This window comes from Camarhynchus parvulus, chromosome 13, assembly GCF_901933205.1.
Source record: "Camarhynchus parvulus chromosome 13, STF_HiC, whole genome shotgun sequence".
NCBI lineage: Eukaryota > Metazoa > Chordata > Aves > Passeriformes > Thraupidae > Camarhynchus > Camarhynchus parvulus.
In genome coordinates, this window is record NC_044583.1 from 6,630,439 (window position 1) to 6,655,647 (window position 25,209).

Sequence of the window (25,209 nt, forward strand, 5' to 3'; positions counted from 1 at the left end):
TGGAACATTTGTTCCTCATTATTGCATCTGATTCATCAGTACTGCAGGTTTTCTTAGGCACAGCTAACCTGTGAATTAGGATGAACTAGGGTAAAGTGCTAAGAGTCACATTAATTCCACAGATCATGACAAAAAATAATTCTATGTATGTTAACCAAAATGCACTTGGACTGAGGGCATTAAAGGGCTGGTTTGTTTCATAGTGATTATCTGTAAAACCTATATGGAAGCACGGAAAGATTAAAATTTTAAATGTATAGCATTAGTCACTCTTATTAATTACAAGAAAATAAAAAAGTTCTTAAATCACTGACTACTGGGAAAAAAAATTAGAGATCAGTCTGGTACCAGTTGAAACACCTTCCTGTGTGAAAGGTGATTGACACTCATTCAGATAGTGGAAACTCTCTAAGTAGATAAAGAAAAGTTATTTTTCTTTGGAGTACTTCCAATTCTGTGATTTTTATTATTTTTTTTAATTAGAATAAGATAACCTTCAAAAGAGCTAGTCTCCATTCTTTAAAGTTATATGTGAGCCATTTGACTGCAAAATGAGACAATGCAGAGGGTTATATGGATTATAATCACTTATATGTAGGCAGCTGATGAATCCCACTGATGAAGCAGTCTAGTTCTCAAAGCATGCTTTTAACAAACTCATCACAGAAAAACTGGAGTTGAGTGCAGTAGTTTTATTGAAAAAGTCCACAGGTGTGTGCAATTCCTTTATTAAAATGTTTTCAAATACATTGGACTAGGAGCAATTGATGATCAAGAGATATTCCTTTTTTATACATCGTTATTTCCAAAACTATACAGACTTTGGAAAACTTTCCTTTTCCTCCGTTTCAATTAATAATAATTCTGTAGTGATAAGCTATATGTCTCCCTTTTCAAGCTGCAAGCCCACTTTTCTGGAGGTGGTGTTTTGCATCTTTGACAAATTAAAAAAAAAAAAAAACAAACCATCAGTCATATTTACATGTGCTTAAGGTTGCATAATTGAGCATCATACAGGTTCTGAAAACCAGTGGTTTTCAGGATTCACCCAGATGGGTTGAAGGATTTAAATACATACATAACTGCATACATGTGATTTAGTAGCCGAGACACCTTCTGTTCCCTTTTGTTTTCGAGGCTATCTATAAATTCTGTGCTAGCCATGGCAAAGGTTTGTTTTAGTAAAGGTACTCACTGAGTGAAAGCAGCACTGACAACAACTATTGCTGATCAAGGACATGAATGGGCAGAGGATTGTGTGTGTATATACAATAGAAGGACTAATGTTTCAAAATTAACTTGAAGATCTTATGTAAAAATAACATCTAGAATAAAAGCTATTTCCTGTACTGAATTAAAGAATAAAAGACCCCACAAACACTTGAGTAAGGAAAAAAGTGGCGCTCCACATGGGAAAAGAACAATAGAAGCACGTGGATTAAATTCGGAAGCTGATCTTGCAATGTATAATTACTGGAGATTCAGTTGAAATATAGCAACATTAACAATGGGAAATGAAGGCTACAACTGCAGAGGACACATACATTACACTTTATCAGCTATTATATTGGCCAAACAGATTTGTCTAAATGTTATTTAGTTGAATCCTTAAGGCTTCTCTAATATCTTGCATGACAGTGCTGTCTGCTTGGATCTTCCATGCATGAGGGAGAAGGGCAATTTTTCAAGAAAAAAGAAAATTAGGTTTGTCCACATTTCAATTACAATAGCACATCCAGAGACACAAAATAAAAGACAAAACTTTATAGTACCTTTTTTCATTTATTTTGGCCCCCAAAAGATGCATGCACTAGGCTTTATGTACTATAAGGTATTGAAATATTTACAGCATTGTACATGTGCTCTTAAAGGGATGGCAAAGGTAAAGGTCTGTTTTCATCTTGGTGGGAGTAGAAGTTAATTTTCCTAGCTTAATAATACCTATTCAAAGTGAGAGATGACTCTTCCAAAAAGAAAAGCCCACAGAGAATAAAGCTATAGCATAATTATAGCCAATGTTAACAAACTGTACAACACTTTACCTGGGAATTCTCCTCTCTCTCACTTCTGTTTGGAACCACAGTATCAACTCTTAAGTGATGTTGCTCTGCTCCCCTTGTCCTGCCTGCCCTGTTTCTCTCTATTCCAGCAGGTATAGGTGTATATTACCTATTGACATGATTTTATTTTTAAATTATTTTGGCATGTGGAATGGACGTGTAATTCACAATAACCTGATGGTAATTTTTGGACGAATGATATGACTGATATTTACGGGATTATGGCACTAAAGAATTCAGATCACTATAAAGCGCATCATAAATACTTCAAGTGGATTTAGGAAACCATCTCTCTAAGAAATTCAGTGAGTAAGGCTCATATCACTGATTTCCTACTGCTTTTAAAGGTACAGATATGATACCCAATAGACCAGGTTGAACAAGCAGAAGGCAGTTGGGAAGAAGATGCGGGCGTAGGAGTCCATTTTGGCGATGCGGATGTGTATTCTGCCGTGCCGCCACGCCCCCGTCCGACAATCCTCAAAGCAGCAAAAAAAACTGGCACAGTCCTTGCCATCAAGACACTCATACCCATACTCCTCATCCCTTTCTTGGAGGTGTGTAGCATTGTTCATTTGAATTGTAGCTGATCGGGGGCGGATGTCAATAGTAGGTGCCTAAGGGGGAGTAGCAAAACAAGAAAAAGATGGTAGAGGAAAAAACTTTGTTATTATCACCATACCAGTTGGGAATGATAGTCAACATGTGCATGATGGTTCTAGTGGGGGTACATGGGAAATTGCTGAGGTGTTCTAGTGGCAAGATTACCTTGAGCTTATTAAAAGCAGTTGCATCATACCCTTTAGAGGAAAGCAGCACAAACCAATCTAAAGTTAACAGCTATGGGAAATCAGCTTCAAAGCTAAACTGAATAAACATGGCAGGTTAAATGAAACATCCAGGAAGGTAATTGACGGTATTTTGAGTTTTTGTTTATAGTTTATGTAGCTGCTTGATATCTGAAGGCAATTTGTGCATTGCACATGAAATGAGCTGAATCAATTGGAAATGCAGGATTTTAAAAGGGGTGGTTCATGTTGAGAAAAAAGAATATGTATACACAGGAAAAAGGCAAAACCTAGGTTTTTTGTAGATTGGGAGAATCTCTATAAGACTCTCCAATTATTTGAATATTTGGAGCTCACCACCTACTAATGTTCACCAACAAGAAGGTTCAACATGTTCTGAATTTTATATAGTAGCTGTACATGTATATATACATACATATAATTAGAACGAATTGAGCAAGTTAAGCATTTAAAACACATTCATTGGGTGAATGCTGGGATGATAGGCATTGAAATTTCATGCTGATAGTTATTAAGGAAACATAACAATTCCATTCCATAAGTATGTAAATTCAATGTCATATATTTTATGTGGTTTCTTTCCCCCCTGCCCCCCCCACCCTTTTAAATTTTTTTTTAATAAAATCTCTGCATTTCTGAATGGACATAAGGTTTCAATGCGGAACACAACTAGATACATTAGGTAATTTTCTAAGTGTGTTGATCCAGTGACAACATTAGAAATCTATATGCATCTTAAACCCTTTCAAAACTCTGACTTTTTTTTGCACAATTAGCAGCATTTGAGTAATTGATGGTGACACTGAGTTTTTTTCAGGTCAACATCGGGACAGATTTGGTTTTATAATTAGGAGTGAAATCACAAAGGTTAAAAATCTGGGGTCAGAGTTGAGTTTTAAAAGGGTGTATTGCAGGTTTTTGGCTAGCTAGTGCTATTGGATCCCATGGCAAATTGAGAGAGGAGAAATGTTCTACCGTTGAACTCTCTTAATTCATGTGATCCAATCATGTTGGTCACTCCTGAACTTAGGTAAGTTCAGAACCATAGTGGTATTTGGGCTGCTGAATCAACTCTACAAATTGTTTAGGAATTTGTAACCATTCTACTTAATCAGGAAGTAGCTTGAATAGGTTTCTCATTAATTAAAAGACCAGACAAAACACCACTCTCATCTAAGCTCTACTAGTTAAATTCAGCAGTCGCATGCAGTGAATTTCCATTCCAAAAAACATTATACCTTGAAGGAAAACATCCGAAGAAGCTTTCATTTTGTAGACAGAAAAGAGAATCAGAGGGTTTTGTTTTAAATTAAAGAAAGGAAAGAAAGAGACAAAAATAATGTAAATTAAAAATATGTTTCTAAAACATGGTAAGTCAAAAAATAACTAAATTTATAGAGAGATTGGGATTACAGCAATTGAAACAAGTATCTGTAACATAAAATCCCCCACATTTTCAACTTGTCGCTGTCTTGTTTACATCTGGGCCAAAGACATAAGATATCAAACTCCTGTTGGATTTTCATATCCTGAGGGAATTCTAGTCTTTTATGCTGAACTGTTTTGAAAGAGACCATTCACAATTTATAGAAACACCTTTTAGAAAGAAGACTTTTTACCTGCAGACTGTGCCCTGAACACTAATGGTTTTTAGACTCTCTGATTAGGATTTTGGCAAGCATTTGTAGTTCTGTTTCTTCCCAGATGCTCACAGATTAGCAATGTAAAGAATAAGTTATTCCTTCTCATGTGGATGCCTTAAAGTGAAACAATTAAATCTGAGGTACATTTAGTTTTGGTCCTTTACCTGACTGCATAAGACACGTATACACACAGATATTTTTATTTCCATCTAACCCAGGACACATCACTTGGTCATTTAACTTTTTTTTTACAGTCTACCACTCAGCAGCTTTTAAACTTGAAATTATAGAAATAGTATGTAGTGAAAGGTTCCTTAACTGCTATTTTTTCCTATAACCATTTTTGTGATGCATTTTAAAATGAAAAGAGAATATTTTCAAAAGTCCTTGAATATGTTAGCAGAGCAAATACAAATTACTTTATTCTTTGTTAGATGCCTGAAATGGAGATGAAAATACGCTTTATTAATTTTTCCTTCATGTTTTTCACTTTTTTTTTTCTTTGGTTGGTTTAAGGTTGTTTTGTTTTGGTTTTTATGGGGATGTTTTGGGTTTGGGGGTTTTTGTTGTTTTTTAGATCTTTGGCATTTTTTTTGGTAGATGATTAGGCTAAATGTTTTAGAGGTTCTAGACAACACATTTGTCAGCTCAGTTGCCAAAGGCAAGGAGAAATCTGTCCTGGACATAATAAGCATCAAATTCTTTCCCTGTCTGGGCAAAAGCCCAAATTGCTACTGAGGGTGTTCCCAGGATTTTTTTACTGTTGTTATTTTATACATTATTTTTACTATTGGGTAGCATACATCCATAAGTATCGTTATAAACTACTGCAAAATCACTTTCTAAGGCAGAGAAGTAGGTAAATAAGGTAAGAAATATACAAAAAAAAAGAATTGAAGGAAATAATGGAAAGGAAACAGATGCTAAGGGGAAGTCGGAGAAAGCACACCAAAGTTTGAATATAAAAGTTTAACTGTAGTCCTGATAAGCAAGGCAGTCATGTCAATATTGTGGACATAAGTTAATGGCATAGAATATTGCTAATATAATACAGAGAAACTGATCTTTTCTATAAAGGGATCTATATATAGCATAAATAATGCCTTTGGTAGTTGTGATTTGCAGAACACTTTGGTTAAAAAGATCATTATCTTAAGAAATTAGTTCTTCTGGCATCCAGAAAGCTGTAATATATGAGCTTTTGATTCTCAAAGTGAATGTTTTCATTCCTATTGTTACAAAGGATGGATATATAGGTAATAGAAAAATATGGAAAATAAGGATAGTTATAAAGAGGGATTTAAATGCTCTCTCAGAAAAACTAATTAAATTTTAGGCCTTGCTGGTAAAAAGATACGTACTGGGTTTTTCTTCTTTTTGTCTTTATCCTTGCTTGGCTTTCTGTTGCTGACAAAGTAATGCAAAGTTCCATATTCCACCAGTGCAGAGAACACAAAAATAAAGCAGACTGACACAAAAAGATCCATGGCTGTCACGTAGGAGACCTTGGGAAGAGATTTACGAGCAATTGTACTTAGGGTGGTCATTGTCAGGACAGTTGTAATTCCTGGTAAATGGATAGAAAAAAACAGAAATAACATTACTTCAAGTAGAAAACTGATTTTGCCAGTTATCTCTCTGCGATTGATTTTGAAGTGTGCCTGGAGTTCAAACACACAGCAAAGGTATTCAGTAGCACATTCTGGCAGTGAAATGCCAGCTCAATGGGAGCTTAGAGGATTAACAGGGAAAATTGACATTTTTGCATGGTCACTGCCAGTGCTGCTCTGGAGAGTACTTTGGTTAGATGAATTTTAAGAAATTTAATTTAAGGTTTGGTTTTGTAGTTTACTTCTGGGGAGTTTGAAAATTGAAGTTTAGGGTTTATGCGCTCAAATGCTTAAACAGAGCAAGAGACAGATCTACAAAAGAGAAGTACTGTGACATGCCTCACCATCCCTTTCCTTTCAGAACATTATTGCATGTACTGCAATGTGAAAAAATATTAAAAATGCATCAGAAGAGTTAAAATCTGCCACATTTTTTATTGCACTGTTGGTTTTACTTTCTTACTGGTGCAAATAGATTAATTCTCAACAGAGGGACAAGTCTGTTTTGTGTATCTAGGTAAAATTTAAAATAATAGCCGAATGCCTTTGTTAATTTTGTACTTCTTTAAAGCAGATTTTATAACCTCTTTCAAAGAGGATATGAAAAAACCAATAACATGCTTAAAGCTTTCGTTTATGGAAGCCACTGGTCCTCTCTTATGTTCCTTCCAGGGAGACTGAAATGAAAATTGCATACCCTATTTTACACTCCAGTGCTCTGTGCTGTGGTTCTGTGGAGAAATGAAAATGCAGAGGGAAAAACTGAAATAATTCTCACTTGTGTGGATTTAATGTAGAAGTAGAAAATGTGTTAAACTTTCTCTAGCTGAATGTTTCTGCTTTGTTATTTCTTACTATTTCAGCTGCTTTGCACAAGCAAGATTAATTTGGTCTCTTAGTTTATTTGTGGAGCAAATAAACTAGTTCCTAAATGTGTAGAAATTTCTAATTCTGATTAATTGCATGTCACATTTTCATGTATAAGGTTTTGGACACCACCAAATTCAGTTGATTTTTTTTTTGCTAGAAGTCTATGCTTGATTGTTGGTTTCTAAAGTAGTCATGGTGCTACATTCTCCCCTTGTTAGCACTTGGACACACAGCCAGAAAGGTGGATTCCTTCTAGGCAATTATTTAATTTGTGTTGCCAGTCACCGTGATATGGAAATAGAACAAGTGAAACTAATGCACCCTGTCTCTAATCCAGCTGTGTGTCCCCATCCTCTTGATGTTTATAAAAATACTGCTGTAATCAGAAAAAAGCTTTTATTGTTGACAATCTACATTAGTCAGAATCTGACATGGTAAAAAAGAAGACATGCAAATATAGCTCAGTCTGTGTTATTCTTTGGAAATTACTGCGTTCCTCTAAATGAGGAGAGTTCACGTGAAGTTGTCCTCATATTTACAAACTGGTGATGTGCAGAGGTGTCAATTAAACATGATAATGCTTGAAGGAAAGAGGAAAATTAAACTCACCCAGTGATGTTCTGGCTGGAACTGCATCCTTATTAATCCAGAAAGAGACCCAGGACAAGACAACAATAAGTGTGCAGGGAATGTAGGTCTGAATAGTGAAATAACCCATTCTCCTGCTCAGGTTAAAGAAGACAGACATGACTACATAGTCTCCTGTAAAACAAAAGCAGAACAAATAAAATATTATGGTAAAAAACCAACATAAAATTTGTAAGAGCTAGGGCTTTCCTATTCCACATCTATGGTGTGTGTGTATAAATGTTAAAGGGATTCACCAGATGTACTAGTGGCAAATACACACATACATCTTCAGCACAGCTCTAGTCAGGAACCAGTGGATTTTCCACACTAAGAAAATTAACAGTTGTGCAGATTCACGCAGGGAACTTTGCTGTATGATTTCAAGGGTAGCCTGCCCTGCATAGCAGGACTTCTACCCAAGTCATTCCTCATAACCACACCTGCCTGGTGTGATCCCCTTGCAGCAGCTCAGGGTGTGGTGGGGGTCCAGCCTTCCTCCAGTCTCTGTCCCCATTAGTGTGCTCCCAGCTCCATTCTCAAGTGTTGCATGCTTTCAGATGTACTTCCTAAATTTTTCATGTTCTTAACTCTTATTCAGGGCTATGCTGTGTCAGTAATTCATTTTTTTATTTGCTTGATCTTCTGTTGTATTTTTTTCTCTAAAATGACTTGAACCCACATTTTCTAAGTGACCCCAAAAGCTGGGCTAGAAGTTATTCAGGTGCACATAACACATAATTCTTATTCAGTAGTTTGTGATTGTCTTTCCAGGTTCTCTTCCCCTCTCAAATTATAAAGTAAATTCCATCTGGGCTCAGGAGAACACCCAAGCTTCAGTTTTTGATGTGGTTTGTGTTTTGTTGTTTTAGGTGGGTTTTCTTGGTGTTTTTTGGTTCATTGGTAGTTTTTGTGGGTTTTTTGTGGTTTTGTTGGTTTTTGTTGTTGTCATTGTTGTTTTTGGTTGTGGGGTTTTTTTCCTAAACTAAAAAACCCCCTAGTTCTTATCTTTACTTCCGATTACAGCACTCCTGGGAAAAATCTTGATTGCAAAGGAACTACAGAACCCCGGGATACAAAGACTTCATTGCAATTCAGTGAAATGCACCCAGAGAAGTCTCTAATGGAAGCAGGATATGATTTGCAAATATAGAGTGAGCTAGTTTTCCAGCATTATCAAAGAGTGGCTAATGCAAGTTCTGCTTAGATCAGTACTTTTAGTTAACAGTGATTTCCTTCTTTTCTGGAATTTAAATTTCTCCCAGAATAATCCCTTTGAACCTGACCACAGAAGAAACTTCAGAAATATTTTTCAACTGGTGCTTCCTTGTCATTTACTTTAATTTGAATATCCCTATTCCTGGGATTGACTGGCTTTAGTTTAATTATATTACATTATAATTAAACCAAAAAAATGAAGCCCCCAAATTTTATGTATGCAGTTTTGAAGGTGATACATCTGAATATGAGCAAACAAGTGTAATAAGTACAGTCTGATGATTTTCTTAGGTCGCAGATAACTTTGCATTGTATGTGCATGTCCTTCATATACCAAAGAAGTCCAGCCAGCCTATTGAAAACCAGCACTCATCAGCAGCACTGCAAGGCTGAAGCCATAAAATTACAGAATGACTCATTCTTCATCTCTCTGGATCATATATTAACTTCCTAAGGAGTGATTATTTTTTCAGTTTTTGGAATTATCCCTTTATTCATTCACCTTCATACATGCTACTAATAGCATTCCTATTTCAATTTTATTCTACTATGATGTGGCAGAGTCACTTTCAGCAGTAGCTGGTTTACTTCCATGCAAAAGGAATATCTTTTTAAAGAGAAGGATTTTGTGCTCAGTATTATTATATCAATTTAATTGGACAAAGAATTTCCAGAAGTAAGATATGAAATATAAACCTGGATAAATATTAGAAGAGAAAAATGTACAAAAGACCTAGAAATGAAGTTTAGGAATTAGATGTTTTATTGCTGTTCTTGTTTCTACTGAAGTTCCAACTGCTATGGGCTCTTTTGGAGTAGAGGAGTGAGGTACCAGATCCCAGGTAGCTACATGCTCCTTATTTTTTGTCTATTCTTCCACAGGTCTTTTTGCCCAACTGTTTTGCAGCTGTAGCCCTTCTGCCTTGTACTCAAAGGAACAGAAAATATCAGACTTCAGTATAGAAGCCATAACTTTCCTACAGGTATTAGAGTTAAATCCAAAACTCAGCACCTGTGCTGAGAAGAACTAAATAGAGATGGACCAAGGCATAGTGCAAGGCCTCCCTCACACACTGTCCTTGTTCAACAGCTGTGTGTGCAAATGCAGCCCAGGGTGCTGTGGATAACATATGAATATACATCTGTGTGTGTAGAGAGAGAGTCCTTAGTCCTTCTATTTTATAGACCATTTCCAAGTACTTCTGTTTTTTTGTTTGGTTTTAGTGGTGATCCCCTGGTGTCAATGGAGACTTGTCTGGATTTTTCCTTTAACCTAAGGAATGCTCTTTATACAGTAAACTATTACAGTTATGTTTTTACAGTCTTGTATGCATTATTTTAATTTTGTTGTTGCTGTTCATAACATAATCCATAAGACCTTTTAAAACATAAACCAAACTGGCCAAAGGGATGTTCCACACCCTGGGATGTCTTGCCCAGTACATAAGCTGGGAGAGTGGGCTGGGCATATCAGTCTTTGGTAGTGACCAACTGCACTGAGCATCACCTCCCTCTCTTGGGTTCTGTCACTTTCTCTCCTTATTGTTGCAGTTATAACTAGTGTTATTTACATATTTCTAATAATAGTAACGTTTTGTTTTAATTCTTAAGTTGTTCCTGTCTCAGCCCATGAGGTTTACCTTTTCTTTCTGATTCTCCTCCCCACTCGAGAGGGGTGGTGAGTGGGGAGCAAGTGAAAAGCCACGTGTACTCAATTGCTAGCCAGGGAAAACTGTGACAATAATGAGAAAAGGAAAAGAGGACTAAGTGATGGAATGCTCCAGAGAAGTATCTTACTGGGATTGCCAAGATAAGTGATGTTGGAATGATATAACAGCAGGTCTTCTGAGATTTTGAAAAAAAAAAAGAACTCTGAACATACAAAATAATGCAAGACCTGAGATGCGAAGTTTAAGACTCAGTCTCAGTTGTCACAACACATACATCCAAAATGCCAAATGCCTTAAGTCCCCTGTGGAACATGGACTTGACAGTGCTTTGCTTTAATCACACCTTTCTTGATGGAATCTTGCCCCAGCCCTGTTTTTATCCAGATTTGGTTTATTTTCTGGCTCTATTCATGCACTTCTTAGCTCTTTAGCTGAGACCAGCTTAAATACTCTGTTATTTTCAGATTATCTCTGTGCCTCAGGTGATTTTTCACTCCTGGTGTGATGCCTGCATGAAGCTGTCAAAAGAAGACATTTGTTTAGTAAAAAATGGCTGGACTTGATCCTCAGTACAATGTCATTTATTAGTCCTCACTTGGCAAATTTATAATCTTTTCATTATTACTTCATCCTCTCTCCCTGAGCTCTGTCTCTTGTTAGTCCAATATTGTCTGCTGCAGCAAGAAAGCTCCTCAGACTGCCAGATTGCTGTTTGGAGCACTAATACACTGTTGGAGTTTTCTAGAAATCAATGATAGTGCAACCTGACAGAATCTTTGTAAGCCAACACACTTAAGCACTCAACATTTGGCATTGTAATCAGAAGATTTTGGATTATGTAGCCATTCACCAGAGACCTTACATTCTTATTGTCCATTCTGAGGTATATTTCTATGACATCTGTCTAGAAAATAACACCTCCATAATTTTCAACTTCTAAGAAATACATAATTTCTCTGGAAAAAAAAATCTTATTTCACTGAGGAGCATAATAACTGATCCCATATATATTTACACCCTTCCTTTCTTTCTCTGAATGTACACATTTCTCCTATTCCTCTGTAGTGATCTGTGTTTGTATCTGCACATAGACAGCTATAATCTTCATCTGAAGACACAATAGCAAGTTAACCAGTTTCTTCATGGAAAGAACAATGATTTATATTTAATGACATATATTTAAACCAGAATGCACTTCCTCATAAAAATCATATCCAGGTCATATTTATCCTCACGTATAAATGCTCATATCATATTTTCTACTAAGTGCATTATTTCTCCCAATTATGTTTGGAAGATCAGGGGATGCAGAGCAGTGTTCTGACTTGAGACACAGCATTTTCATGCTGACACACTGAATGGAAAATTGAATATTTGTCTTGGTGCACACAGAGGAAGTGTATGAACCTCAAGTCGTTTCCAGAGTAGGAGATAATTTGAAAATTAGATTAATGAATCAGTATTCAGTGCTTGTGACCTTAGTAAACCCTTGCAAAAGGTTTTATTTTTAACAGTCCTGTTCCATCCTAATTTACACAGATTCATAGCAGTCTGTATGAACTTTGGAAATTGTGGTCTTCCTCCTACCCTACACTTGTATGACATAGCGATTTGAATACCAGGATTCTATTCTGCAGCAGGGGAAGTGAATTCCTGATTTGAGGCACCATCTGTGCATATGTGCTGGCCTAGGTCCCAAAGGTTCAATAGAAGGAATTAGTCGTGCCAGGAAGCACAGCCAGGGGGAATGTACTCTGTGCTTAAGTGATTTAATCAGCTCACTGGGTGTGATCCTTCATTGCTCCCTGGTTGAAGAGCCGTTTATACCTGTGCAAAGTGAATGGGGAATTACACCCATTAGTGCTCTCTTTATGCATGTTTAAGTGACTGTGCAAAGTGTAAGGTACTGGGGGAAAAAGCCTCTAATTTGTACTCAGAAGTGATTTGGAAGCTAGTGCAAATGCAAGAGAAAAGAACACCTTTATAGCACCGCAAGAAATTGGTGTCTTAATTATAGTTCAGGTAGGAGCACTAGAGCTAAGACTGTCTCACACTTAGTATTGTGAGATTCTTTCTGTTGTCTAAAATACTGCTGCATTTAAATTATTGAAAGAACTGCAGAAGAACTTCAAAAATCATATATTGGCCACACAGTCAAATTACCTGTATGTGTTAGTTCAGTTCATTCTCAGATGGTTTTTGACTGGGGAAAATTCAGTGTTTCATTTCTGTTAAGGATATGGAGTTTTGAACAGGGAAATTCAATTAGGTGAAGGGCTGACCTTGTTATGGGTTTACACTATTAAGTCATTCCTGACTAACTTAAAGGCTTTGGAAAATGGTGAATGTGTGCATAGACATGTCCATATGAATAAGGTTTTTGAGAGTTTATAAGACTTTATTTCTCTCTGTTTCTTACAAAGCTCCACACCACTCTGAACAGCACCACAGAAACAGAGGGATGGTAGAAGCGGCTCTCTTCTCAAACTGTGTTTGTTCCTTTATATATTCCACTACCTAAAATCTCCAGCATTTCTCTGTACTGCTGAGTATTTACAGCACATGAACTCATCACCTCATGCTGACTCCAGGGTGTCAGGAGTTTCATTGTGGAGATCTTCTTCCCAAGTAATGACAAGTCTTCTATCCTAGGGTCTGAACAGGATTTTCGTTGAGTGTTTAGTTACCTTAAATATTTTTATCATTGTTTAGTAGTATCAAAATCAATGTCTGTTTTAGTAATTCTGATAATGTTTATAATGTAGGGCTTTTTGCGTTTAAAATTTTAAAATATGTGGAGAAAACAAATTATGTAGGAGAACATTGGTAATGAATCAATAATTGCCAGCAAAAGCTACCAAGTACTTTTATTATATCCTTTTAAAATCTAAAGTTTTTCTCCACTACGTGAATTTGTTAAACTGACAAAAAATAAGTCAGATAGGAGAAGAGTAATGCACTATCCAGACTCTCCCAGAATTTCTAGCCATCATTTGCTCTTTAAGAACAGATCAAATTACTAAAAACTAGGATTGACATAGGTTACAAATTATATGGTATGTAATAGGCACAGCTTTGTATGTACAGCAAATACCAATCACCTGATCCTGCAAACAGAGATGCACCCACTGTCCAGATTCCCAATTGGCTTTTAACCCCCAAATTTACACAGAAACCATACAAAGAGGAGCAAACACTTTTTAAAATATTTCTTTAAAGGGACATGTGAAAATAGAGATAGAAATGGAACCCTTTCTCAAAATTATTTCATATAAACAACTTGATAAATAAATGACATACTTCTAAATGGGAAAACCTATCCAGTTCGTCTTTCTGGATGGAGTAAACATAGGGGAAAAAGCAAAAACAAAACCTCATGCCACAGGAGGGCACTGTCACCTCAGAATAGAAATGAGAAAAGCTTGCAAGTCTGCCAGTGGAAAACCAAATCTTAAAAATTTCTAATTATTCTTGTCATTGAATGTTTATACAAACACTGAAATGGCACAACTGACGTGTGGGTCTGGTGTTAGAGGAGCACTTTTAAAGACCAAACAAAGTCTTGTGTGATAGAAATATCCCCAAAGTAATGAATATAAACTGAATCAATTGTTAATGAAGAACAACTGTGGCAGCAGAATTTATCTTCTTTTCCTCATAAATAGCTAATAGTTACATCCTTGTTCTCTCTCTCTTTTGCTGTCAGCATGGCCAGCAGTCTGCTTTTCTATTAGGCAGAGAACACCGCTATAGTGTTCTTGGTTTATTTTAAAAGAAGGAATGGTAAATGGTAGCTTGATGGAATAGATGTGTTTTCTTGGGTTTAGTCATGGTACCTGGAAATACCATTAAACCAGTGGTGCATGACATCTATGGACATCTCCTCTAGGAGCTTCTAAACCTCTCTAGTTCTCAAAAAGTTGCTGGATTAGTACAGACTATAAAAATAATAGTAAATGGGACCAAAAGGATTCAAAATGCATCCTTAATCACAGAGTTAGGCTTGGTGCCATTTTCAGACAGATATTCTGCAATAAAAGAAAACATCTAATTGGTAAACTTGTGGGTCACTGCATGAGAAGCAGCTGATTTCCTTCCCACTGTGTGCCCTCCTGGCATGCTGGAGGGCAGCAAGGTTATCCAAAAGCTGCTGCAAGTAGAGAGAAAATGAAAGAAAAGGAAAAGTATATAGACAAAGCCTTTTCTCTTTCATGTCAAATCAGGTGCTGGTACCGAGCTCTGGTGTTTGTTCTGCTCAGCAGTGACTGGGGCAGATCCCTGCCCCCAGAAAAGGCAGGAAAAGCAGAGAATGGGAGTCAGGAATCAGACCTCTCTACCAGATCAAGCAAGTATCAGACTGTGGATTACATTGTACAGTGCAGCTCTAATCTAGGATGAAAAATCACATAAATAGCTTGAGATTGGAATTAGTATTTGTCCTGATGAATCTTCATTTGGTTTTTGTGCTCATCTCTTTTCTTGCCCTGACAGGGTCTATATTTGGAGTTTTGCTGGCATTTACTGTCTTGGTGAGGGTACTGAGTTAGCCTGCAAATACAGTTCAGTGGGATGTCTTACACTGTTACAGTGGCATAAAGAAAACATGAGATTTGTTCTAAACACACAGTTTTCTATGAGGATTCAGATTTAACCTATTCCAATAATAATCTTGTGTGAAACCTCAAGTGACCTATTTTTTTTCATTTTCCAATAGATCAGAAAGTTCATAAGTCTGTCGAGTTCAGTACCAATGTCCTACAACTGGTCTTTTGTCTCATGAAAAAATTATATTCTGTTTTACAGTGCAGTGTTTTTACATATATGGCACAAAAATAATTTTGGCTGAAGTATTTGATCACTGGGCACATTACTGAATTCATTTTCTTAAAGACAGGACAGAAATTTGATCACAGTACCAATCGTATGCTGATATGTATGAGATTTATTTGTTGCCACAGCCAGAAATGAGAAGTCTGGAGAAAAGGTTAAACCAGAGGGAACACTGTTCCCCAGATATCTCCTTATCTCACTCTTTGCCAAATACCCTTTTATTGGTTCTATCCTTCACAGCTTTTTGTTCTTTCATTGACAGATTTCTAGACTGCATAAGGGCCAGAGAGTTAAAAAAAATTGAGTCTCTTCCTTTCCAAAAATGCTCAATAATCTTTTTCCCTCTGAGGTTTAGCTGCAAAATACCACTAATTGTATTACAGAGAAGTCATGATGTGAAGTGAAATAAAATGGTAAATATTTAGCCTTTAGGACAAAAAAAGAAAATAGGCCATGGCATTGCAGGCATTTGCTTTTAACAGACTTGCACATGGAATCAGTGCCATTCCCTACCTGACTGCTGGCATTACATAAAAATGGGGTGAGCCATGGTCATTGCTGGTACAGCACAGCAACTGTACCAAGTGATTTCCCCAAAAAATCTAATCATAGAAATTCTTAATGTCCATTTCTAAGCTATGATTATAGTTTGATTATGCAATGAGGTAAAACAATACTAAGATTTTGACAAAGCTTGCACAGTAGTCCATTTATATAAGATTATCTCTGGGATTCGGATAGCTGCAAGCCTGGTTTTCAATTTACATTCCAAGGGATGAATCCTAACTACATTGCACAGCTGGATGGAGGGCAGGAGATGGGAGGAGATCTGGTTTTTTTTTTGGTGCAGTTTTTAAAAAGTGAGGCAGTAAGGTGCATGGCTGCGTGTCAATGTCTGACATTAAACACCTTGATTTCCTGTGGGAGCAGGCAGAAGAGAGCTGCAATTAGTTTATGTTTGTGAAATGACAATCTCAGCGGATGAAACTTCTGCAAAATGAGATGAATCATTGAACTCATCCAAGCAAACAAAATTTCTTTATGTATGACAGGACTTTCTGCCCAACAGTTCTGGATTTTGTTTGGTCCTTGGCCACTCATTCCACTTGAAATGCTATTTTCTCAGTTCATTTGACAGAATGTGTTCTATTTCTCATTAGTTTCTAATTATAGGAGGAAATAATGTAATGACACTAGGCAGTAATTAAAATCTATTACTGTTGTCTGCACCTTCTCTTTGGAATCACAGAGACAAGATTTAGCCTGAGAATTTTTTGTTGCTGAAAAATGTCAGGATGTGGAAATGTATGGAATGGACACGTAGGTATGTTTGTTTCTAAGGTTTTATCTGTGAGTGCCAGAAGTCTGAAAGGAAAATGAACATTACTGACTGCGTGTGTTTGCCCATGATAGGATTTTTTTTCTAGTTTGTGACATAATTAAAAGCAATTGTTTTTTGCTTGTCTGTGAAGGTGAATAAGCTATTACATTGGCATTAGCAAACACAGGAGGGTTTTTGGTGTGCAGGATTAGTATTCAGATGTGACAGCAGCAATAGCTTGCAACTTCTATGACTGAACCATTATGCTTCAGTGTGCAAATAATCTTCAAATTATAGTGCCTTTTGCTCTCTTTCCCATTCCTCCTTGCCTGGCAAGCATCAACCAAGGATTAGAGCTCAATGTCTCATCACTCAGTGTTCAGGAGTTGTTCAGGTTCTAAAGAACCTCTTACTCACTGTGATAAAAAGTCCATCCAGTTCAAAGGTTAGAAAATGTGAGGATTACAGGAAATATCAAGTAAAGAGAGAAAGGAGAGAGTCACCATTTCCAGGCAGCAGCACCAGCTGGGGTGTTGTTCTGTCAGGAATTTTGCTGTGCCTGACACATCCTGTGTCCTTGGCTTTTTTGGATGTCTGGTTGCTATCTGACTACCTCAAGAAAAGCTGTCTGCTTCAAGAAAATTATGCACCTATAGTAGGGCTCTGTGCATATTTAAAATAATGACTTGCTTAATTTTGATTATTTAACCTATTGCCATAATAATACAGGTTTTTATATAATGCAGTCATCAATGTAAGCAACTAAGAAATGTGTTTCATTATAATAAAATATTAGATTACATATATTATATTACATATATTTTATATTACATATTTCATTGATTTCAAGGTATCCAGATGGTATAACCACTTTCTGACAGCATCCAAACCTGCCTGCTGCAGGGAGAACTGGAAATAACTTCTGTTTCTGTGCTTCAAAGCATGAAGTATTACACATCCCCGGTACTTTAGATCAAACACACTATCAGAATTATGAAGTGGCATGGCATAAGGATTGTCAAAACTATGTAAATTTTATCATGTTGAAATTTTCAGCAGTTTGTGTCAGAGAAAGAAGGCACAAAATGGTGATTGTTTTTGTTTTATGGGGTGGCAAAGCACAAGACTGATACCATACCATGGGTCTACATATTTGGACTTTCTAGGCAATTCTGCAAAGGATTGTCTGAAAAGAGAGTCTGGGCAAGTCCAGGGGTAATAAGAGAAATATAAGATATAAAAATGGGAATTAAATAAATGTGACACTTTGAGGTCTAGGTTAAAATACTGTTAATAAAAATTAGATACAGGCCTATTTGGTGAGTACAACAAGGCAAAAAAATCAAGTATTTAATAATGTTGGTCTAAATAACAGCAGTCCTACAGACATCTTGGAGAACTCCCTTGAAATTAATACGGTTTCATGAGCTTTGTGCAAGTCCTGGTTGCTGAAATAACTGCAAGTGACTAATATAGCTCATAAACATCCCTTCTCAGATTTGCTTTTATATCTTTGTGAATTGCCTTGCACGGCAGAGGTCATTCTTGAATTCCTCTGAATGCCTTTCCTTTGGGGAGAAGAGGAATTTGAGGGTACAGTACATTTAATCTTTGGTTTTGATGTTTCCAGTTATTTTCAGGGCCAGGAGACAGTAGTACATAACCTGGGGCTGCAATAAAACTTGATGTTTGCTTCTACTTCCTCTGCAGAGGAGAGAAGGCAGGGGAGCTCCAGATTTCACAGATTCATTCTGTCTGAACGCCCCAGCAGAAGAAATATTTATACAAGGAAATACCACTCAAACACCAGCATCTCACTTCCAGTGGGTGCACAGGGAGATGACTGGGAAGACAGTACCATAAACAAAGAGCCCAAGGGGTGCTGGGAGGGAGGGATACATCTGCTTTTATTACTCAGTTTCCAGCATTAGACTGACTATTTTTTCTTTTCTTTTTTTAAAGTGTTTCAATTTCATTTATTTTTAGCTTCCATTAAATATTTTAGGGTACTTCATCAGTAGATATTTAGTTTTAAAATCCCAGAAAACCAATTCAACTAACCAAGAAAAGACTAAATTTTACTTAAGTATGAGGCTCTAGAAGGCAAAACATCAAAGAGCAAAATTTATACAGATCAGACTCAAAGCAGGGTGGTCACCTACCAAATGTCCTGGGCTTCAGAGAGGTCAGTAAGAAAAAAAATACCTCTGAACACAAGAACCCAATGTGGTAAAATATAAATAGTCCTGTTGGAAAACCCTGTGCACTCACTTCCATGTGAGCTGTGCTTTTCTCCTGCTGGACATGTGCAAGGCCATACAGGAGCAGGCTGCTCCCATTAGTAGGCATGTTTCAAGAAGGGTGCCTGCCTTGTAGGATTTAGAGCTGTAGTTATATTTTTCCTTGAAATGAGCTCAATAAAAGGAACATATAAATTGCATGAAGTCATGTGTATTACAGAAATAAGTGATGTGTTACATATATTACTATATTAAATACAGCCATAATACACACATCTTCTACTTTTAAAATACCACAATCCTACATACAAAAGCTCAGAATGAAAAGGAAAATATTTTCACTGGATGCATCTGGGTCTGTGTTTAGTTTGACTTGTTCGAGAGTAGCTCATTTATTGTCAACATTTTGTAAGCATCCAAAAACTGTTAAAACCATGCTTTAAAACCACAACACATAAAGACATTACCAAATTCCCCAGAAGAAAGTGCTCCAGATTTCACATCTATGACTATTAAAAATATGATGTTCTTATTGTTGGTGTTTAGAACTACTTAGAACAATTTTTGATAAAAATATGATGAATATATTTCTTTTTCTATTTGAGACATTTTTCTAGAGTAGACTGTTGTGGACTGGTATTTGAGAGGCAAACATGGTTTTCATTCTCCTGCTATCAGTTTGCCTGAGGACAAGCCCTGTTCTGTGTGCAGATTCCAAATTGTTTCTCGTTTATTAAGTATTTTGTCTTGCAGAAGCCAGGTGCAAACCTTCAGCAATGTGCGAATTAATCTTGTTCACAATCAGAGGTAGCAGCAGAAACATCCGCTGGTAAAAGTAGGTGTTGCAAAATTGTCTAAGGTGTGATTGGTGAGGAAATGAAATGGAAAAAAACCCTAGCTCTAATAGAACAGTTATTTATATGCTAAGAAAGGAGATGGCAATTGTGTTTGGGTGTGTTTTTAACCTCTTTAGCTTTCTAGGAGGATATTATTGACATTAGATAAAAAGTAAAAGTGTTGAAGGAAAGAAAAAAGCCTTTAAAACCACTATCTCTTTAGCTATTAGAAGGGTGAAAGAAAAGATTTTTAAAATCAGAGAAGAAATAAAGACACTGAAGTAGAAGGAACTAGGTGATTATTAAAATAGTAAATAAATGTAAAGTTTAGAAAAACATGGAGGATGTTCAAGAAACTGAGAAAGAGCAAGAAACTATGGAAAATGGCAAACAATGAGATGATGTTCTAAAACTGTACTTAATACCAAGAGCAAGACCACAGGCCTGAAGGGAGGAACAGAGATAAAGAGAATGCTTGGTTTGAGATCATGCCTCAAAAGAGACAGCTATGAATCATGAATAATTTATACCCAGTTTTGCCATTTGAAGTCAAATAGATCAAGCTTAGGACGTGAAAAAAATCTTTAAAGACTACAGATAATCATCTTGAAGCTTTAGTTAGCAGCTTCACAGATAGAGGTAGATCTTCTAGGTGTATGTAATCACCCTAGTCCAAATCCTACAAGGTATTTAAATGACTCTCTCTTTTCAAGAGGAGACCTTTGAAGAAGTATTTGTTTCTCAGGCAGACATATTCAGGATAAAAGTTCACAGCTACTACAAAACTGGTTCCCCTGGGAGTCCCCATTCCATGTCACAGTGTGTATTGCCATCACATTGTATGTTTTCAGGCCCAAAAGTGCAACCTCTTAATATCTTCTTAAAAGTGAGGTTACAACAATGCAAACCCCACGGGTAATGTCTTTTAAAGGCTTTTTTTTTTTTAACATTTGAAAATGTTATGTCCTGGGAAGCTTTTAAAAATGAACTGGCAATTGTGGATCCAAAACACTGTGAGCCATGCAGAGAAGGTTGGATTTGGAGTCCAGGACTGTGGTGAGGGAGCTGTGCATTGAGCTGTACCCTGTAGGCTGGGCTGCACCCTACACATGGCAAAGTGATGTGATGGCCCTGGAAGCCAGATCTCTGGGGGGTCTCTTATGTTATTTTTTGAGAAGTTCAGGTGCTGCGTTTCTAAACAAGAGATAAGGCTGCAATAAGTGTCAGGCATCAGAAAAGGTTGATAGGCTCCAAAGAGTCTTTCAAAGTGTTTTGCATTTATCTTTCTACAGAGGTTGCCAGACTTCGGGGTGGGGTAAGAGGTTGGGTGCAGAAATGATGCAGTGGTCTTTCACTCTGGGACAGTCATGATGTTTCCTCAGATGCTATAAAGAGAGAAGGATACTCAAAGCCCAAGGCAAAGCAATAAAACTGCAAACATTAACTTTCCACACCCAACAAAACATTTGTTTTGAAGGGGCTCACGGGTTTCCTGAAAATGATGTAGGTATGGAAATGCCATCCAGTGTTCTTCAAGAAACAGAGATCCCCACCAGCAAATGCAGCTCTGATCCTCCATGCTGCCATGCCCAGCAGCAGGGGTTGCTCCTGGCCCAGTTCTGCTGGCCACGTTCCCTAGGAAGCGTTTTGCTGTTCATGTGCACATTAGGCATGTGGGGGAGAAGGAGTAACCAAAAGAGCATTGAAAACACTGCCGTACTCTCCTTTATTCTACTGAACTCAGAGGCTTAATTTGTAACATGACTTTTCATTTTTAATGTATCAATGGTAGTGGTGATCTCAAATTGCATCCCAGCAGCTCCCAACCAGATCAATTTTAAGCATTTTATTATTTCTAGAAGTTCAAAAGTAGATGACTGGTGGTAGTTTTTGAAAAATAGATGTTTTACTGATGTAGTTTCCTCCTTGTTTTTTGATCCTAGCATCTCTATGTGAACACATTTTTAAGCCAAATGAATGTTGGAAAACATGAATACAGGTATAAACAAAGTTCTTCAAGCAGCGCTCAACATGAAACAATTAATCTGTTGATCATTTGTATTACCTTGAGCAAGCAGCCTTGATTTTGGAATGCAGTTCCACTATCATGGGAATTTTATCTCAAAGAAAAAGCATTTGTATCTCCCAAGTTTACATTTCCAGAGTAAATGAATTAAATGTCATAAAATTAATACTCCTCATTGTGCTTTTCTGAAAAGCTATTTTTCCCTTTAAATTTGTTTTTATATTGTATTGTGAGTTTTTTTCATGGGTAGTCTCTGTTATTCTCTAGTAATGAATTCTTTTGATGAAATTTTTTACTTTTCTTGTCACCAAAGGTACATTTTTTTTCTGTCAGAATGGAAAGATATCCAAATGTTTTCCTATAGCTATACTTGATGTTACGCTATTTTTTTCTCTAACTATTGTCATAGAGTTGTTGACAATCCTTGTTTTTCAAAATAACAATGGGAAGAAAATTAATTTTCTTCATTTTCAATAATATTTTTGTTTTTTCTAGGATGAAATCAAATAATAGAATTACTCAAGAATGTTTTTTCTTAGCTCAAACCCTTAGCACTAGAAGAAACTGGAGTGACAGTATGCTGTCACGAGTGCCCTGGTTATTGCTCTTGCATTTGTATAACCAAAGTCAATAAATGCAGTTCCAAGATTCTGCTATTTCACCTTAGGATTTTGTAATCCTGAGGGGGACAATCCACCAGCTCAGTTTCAGACCAGACACTTGCTACCGTAAGATAAGAAAGGAAATTTTGGTGAACTACAAAGATGGTTGAAAACATTCAAACTTGTTTTCTTCTGGTTTTGCATAAGTATTACTGGGTAGCAGCAGAAGATAATCAAATCAATGCCTTTTCTTTGTTGACTGTGTGTTTTTGCATTTTGCATTAGTAGGGAAGGAATGTTAAGAAAGGTCAAATAGTTATTGCTCTTTGTCATTTGAATTGGTAGGGTGTGGACTCGCTTTAGGACTTTTGGAGGGAGGCAAAGGAAGTGACATGTTGGGGGGTATTTTTAACCTGGGCACTGAGAATGGCAGCGAGTTTGTATGGGGGGTTGTTACCTACACAGTATGACTCCACTTGCTCTTCAAAGTCAGGCTCTCAGATTGAAATAGAAGAAATTGAGCTCCAGTCAACAAGAGCACATTATTTGCATTAGTCAAAATTTTTCATAATTTTCTCAATTTTTGGAGCAATAGACAAGACAAATAACAATTACTGACCACTTTCATAAGCATTTCTAGTCTCTAGTATTAAGACACACAAAGGGTGTTGTGGCACTTTAATGCGTAAATCTTGAAAAATATTTTCAAATTCTCCTATATAGGACATGATACAAGAAAGCATTATTACATAAATTTTATCCTGCAGCTCTTTAGCCTTAATTATGCAATCTTCTTGAGAGTAGCAAAGAACTCACTTAATAGACTGTATCACTTTTCGAGATAAGTGGCATATTTTTAGCTTCTGTAATGTACATTGAAATGAGGGCAATTATGCCTTGTTTCAAAAGGCAACGTTAAAACACACACTATTTACAATTCAGAATTTGTTTTAACAATGCAAAATGAGGGAGTTAATGTTTGAGAATATACAATGATGATGACAGCTATTTGAACATTAGACCATGCTTAGTGTTAGGCTACTATATTCTTCTGTGAGAATGTGTTGTCAACCTTGTAAGATGGGATATGGAATTGTAGGTAACATGTCTCTAAAAATGTAAGTAGAATATTTTGTAGTCACAAAGTACAGCAGAGAGTTTCGGTAGTTTGTACATCATGTACACATTTTCATTTAACCCACCAGTGTATTCTCTTTTTGTTTCTCCCATTTTATTTGATACGAGTAATTAACAATCAAAGCTCACTGTGAAGGTCTCTTCAAAGTTACTGATGTTCATTTAGTTTTATTTCCTCTATCCATGTCTTTTTTTAACATATGGCTGAATTTGAGTATTATTAGCTCCTATGGATGCTGCTTGGCTCTTGTTACATGTGTCACAGACTTGTATGTCTTATTTCCAACCAGCCTTTCAATTATATCTATTCAAATACAGTGACAACAAAACAGCATCTTGGCTAAGTAGGTTACTAAAAATGCAGTGTAATGACAGGGGTTTGAGAAACTAGAAATTGCACTTGCAAAGTGAAGGGATTTAACTGTGTAAGAACAGCCTTAGAGGAATATGTTTATTATTTAGGACATATATGTGCCCCAGGCAAAAGAAAACCTATTTCAAATGAACTATCCCTGCTGTATACATATTATGAACACTAAGCTGTCCTCATCTTCACACATCCTAATGAATTAATTTTTCTCTGCTAAGAAATGAGGAGGATGGTGAATAACAAAATCAGGCCAAGGGAAGATAATGTCCAAGACATTATCTTATAATCATTGTACTACAAATATATTTTTTTGACATAAAAAGGATCTGGAAGTGAAACATCAGTACAGAAATTGACCATCGGTACTACACTGATCAGTTTGCAGGCTGCAGAGATGATCTAGTACTCTGCAGATGAAAGGATGAAGTGCTCAGGAACCTTGTGATTTATCACAGGATTGCTTGAACTTCAGTTGTTTGAACAGTGCACTAAAAATATTTATTTATATCAGTGATTTAAACATGCTTATTACCTATTAAAAATGTTTAATTCTAAAGACTTATTTTAATTCTAAAGTAATTGTGACTATACATTGTTCTTTACTACTATGTCACCTGCTCTGATCCTTTTGAACCCAAGATTTCTCCCTGTAATTAATTATAATTAGATTTAGCTGCAACTCTATGAGTGACATTCTCTTATGATATTTCTGAAAAATCACTCAGTGGTTGGAGGAGGATGATTTCATTGCCAAACAGGAATTATAGGAGGGAGTTGGGATAATATGCTTTGTCTCAAGGAGTCACCAGTACTTATGAAAATATATTCATAGGGGCACAAGAGGCAGCGCAAGAATTTTTTGCTTGATTACGTCCAGGAAGTGTTTTAAGATATAGACTCACCCTCTTAACTTGCTGATTTTATCATAAAATTAGAAACATTCAAAATTCTCATTTTTCTTTCTTTTTAATAATTCAAATATCCTAAAAGATCTAATTATTTTCTAGCTATTAAATGAACAAATATCATTTAAAGGCAGTGTTCTATCATATCTACACAAGTCTATTTATTGCAGAACCAATCTTGCTTGTAACATCTGTGTTTTGTAATTATACAGCAATAAGTTCAGTGAAAATGCTTGTAAGATCCCACATTATCCCTTATTCTCTGGTTACTTGTATATTAATTCTTTTTATCCTTATCTGACCTTTCTGAAGCTGTTTAAGCTCTAGCAGGCCATGCTTTTAGATATGGAAAACCTTATGAAGGACAGACTCAGAATAAAACCTTGACCCTCAAGAATCTTTGTTCAATTGGACAGTTATTGTGAGGAGGATTTC

At 36.5% G+C, this 25,209-nt stretch overlaps 1 protein-coding gene across 2 annotated transcripts in view; it reads right to left on the minus strand.

Annotated features, from left to right (window-relative positions):
- Positions 1-677: 677 nt before the first annotated feature.
- The window catches only part of GABRG2 (gamma-aminobutyric acid type A receptor gamma2 subunit), a 63,088-nt gene continuing 38,556 nt past the window's right edge, over positions 678-25,209 (minus strand). The window contains exons 7-10 of one of the 2 annotated variants that reach the window (XM_030957188.1): positions 7,602-7,754; positions 5,874-6,079; positions 4,108-4,131; positions 678-2,677 (exon numbers count right to left, since the gene is read on the minus strand). In XM_030957188.1, the coding sequence (XP_030813048.1) occupies positions 2,402-2,677; positions 4,108-4,131; positions 5,874-6,079; positions 7,602-7,754 (659 nt within the window). In that variant the 3' untranslated portion in view covers positions 678-2,401. The remainder of the gene's footprint in view (positions 2,678-4,107; positions 4,132-5,873; positions 6,080-7,601; positions 7,755-25,209) is intronic. The other variant, XM_030957189.1, reaches the window with a different exon arrangement.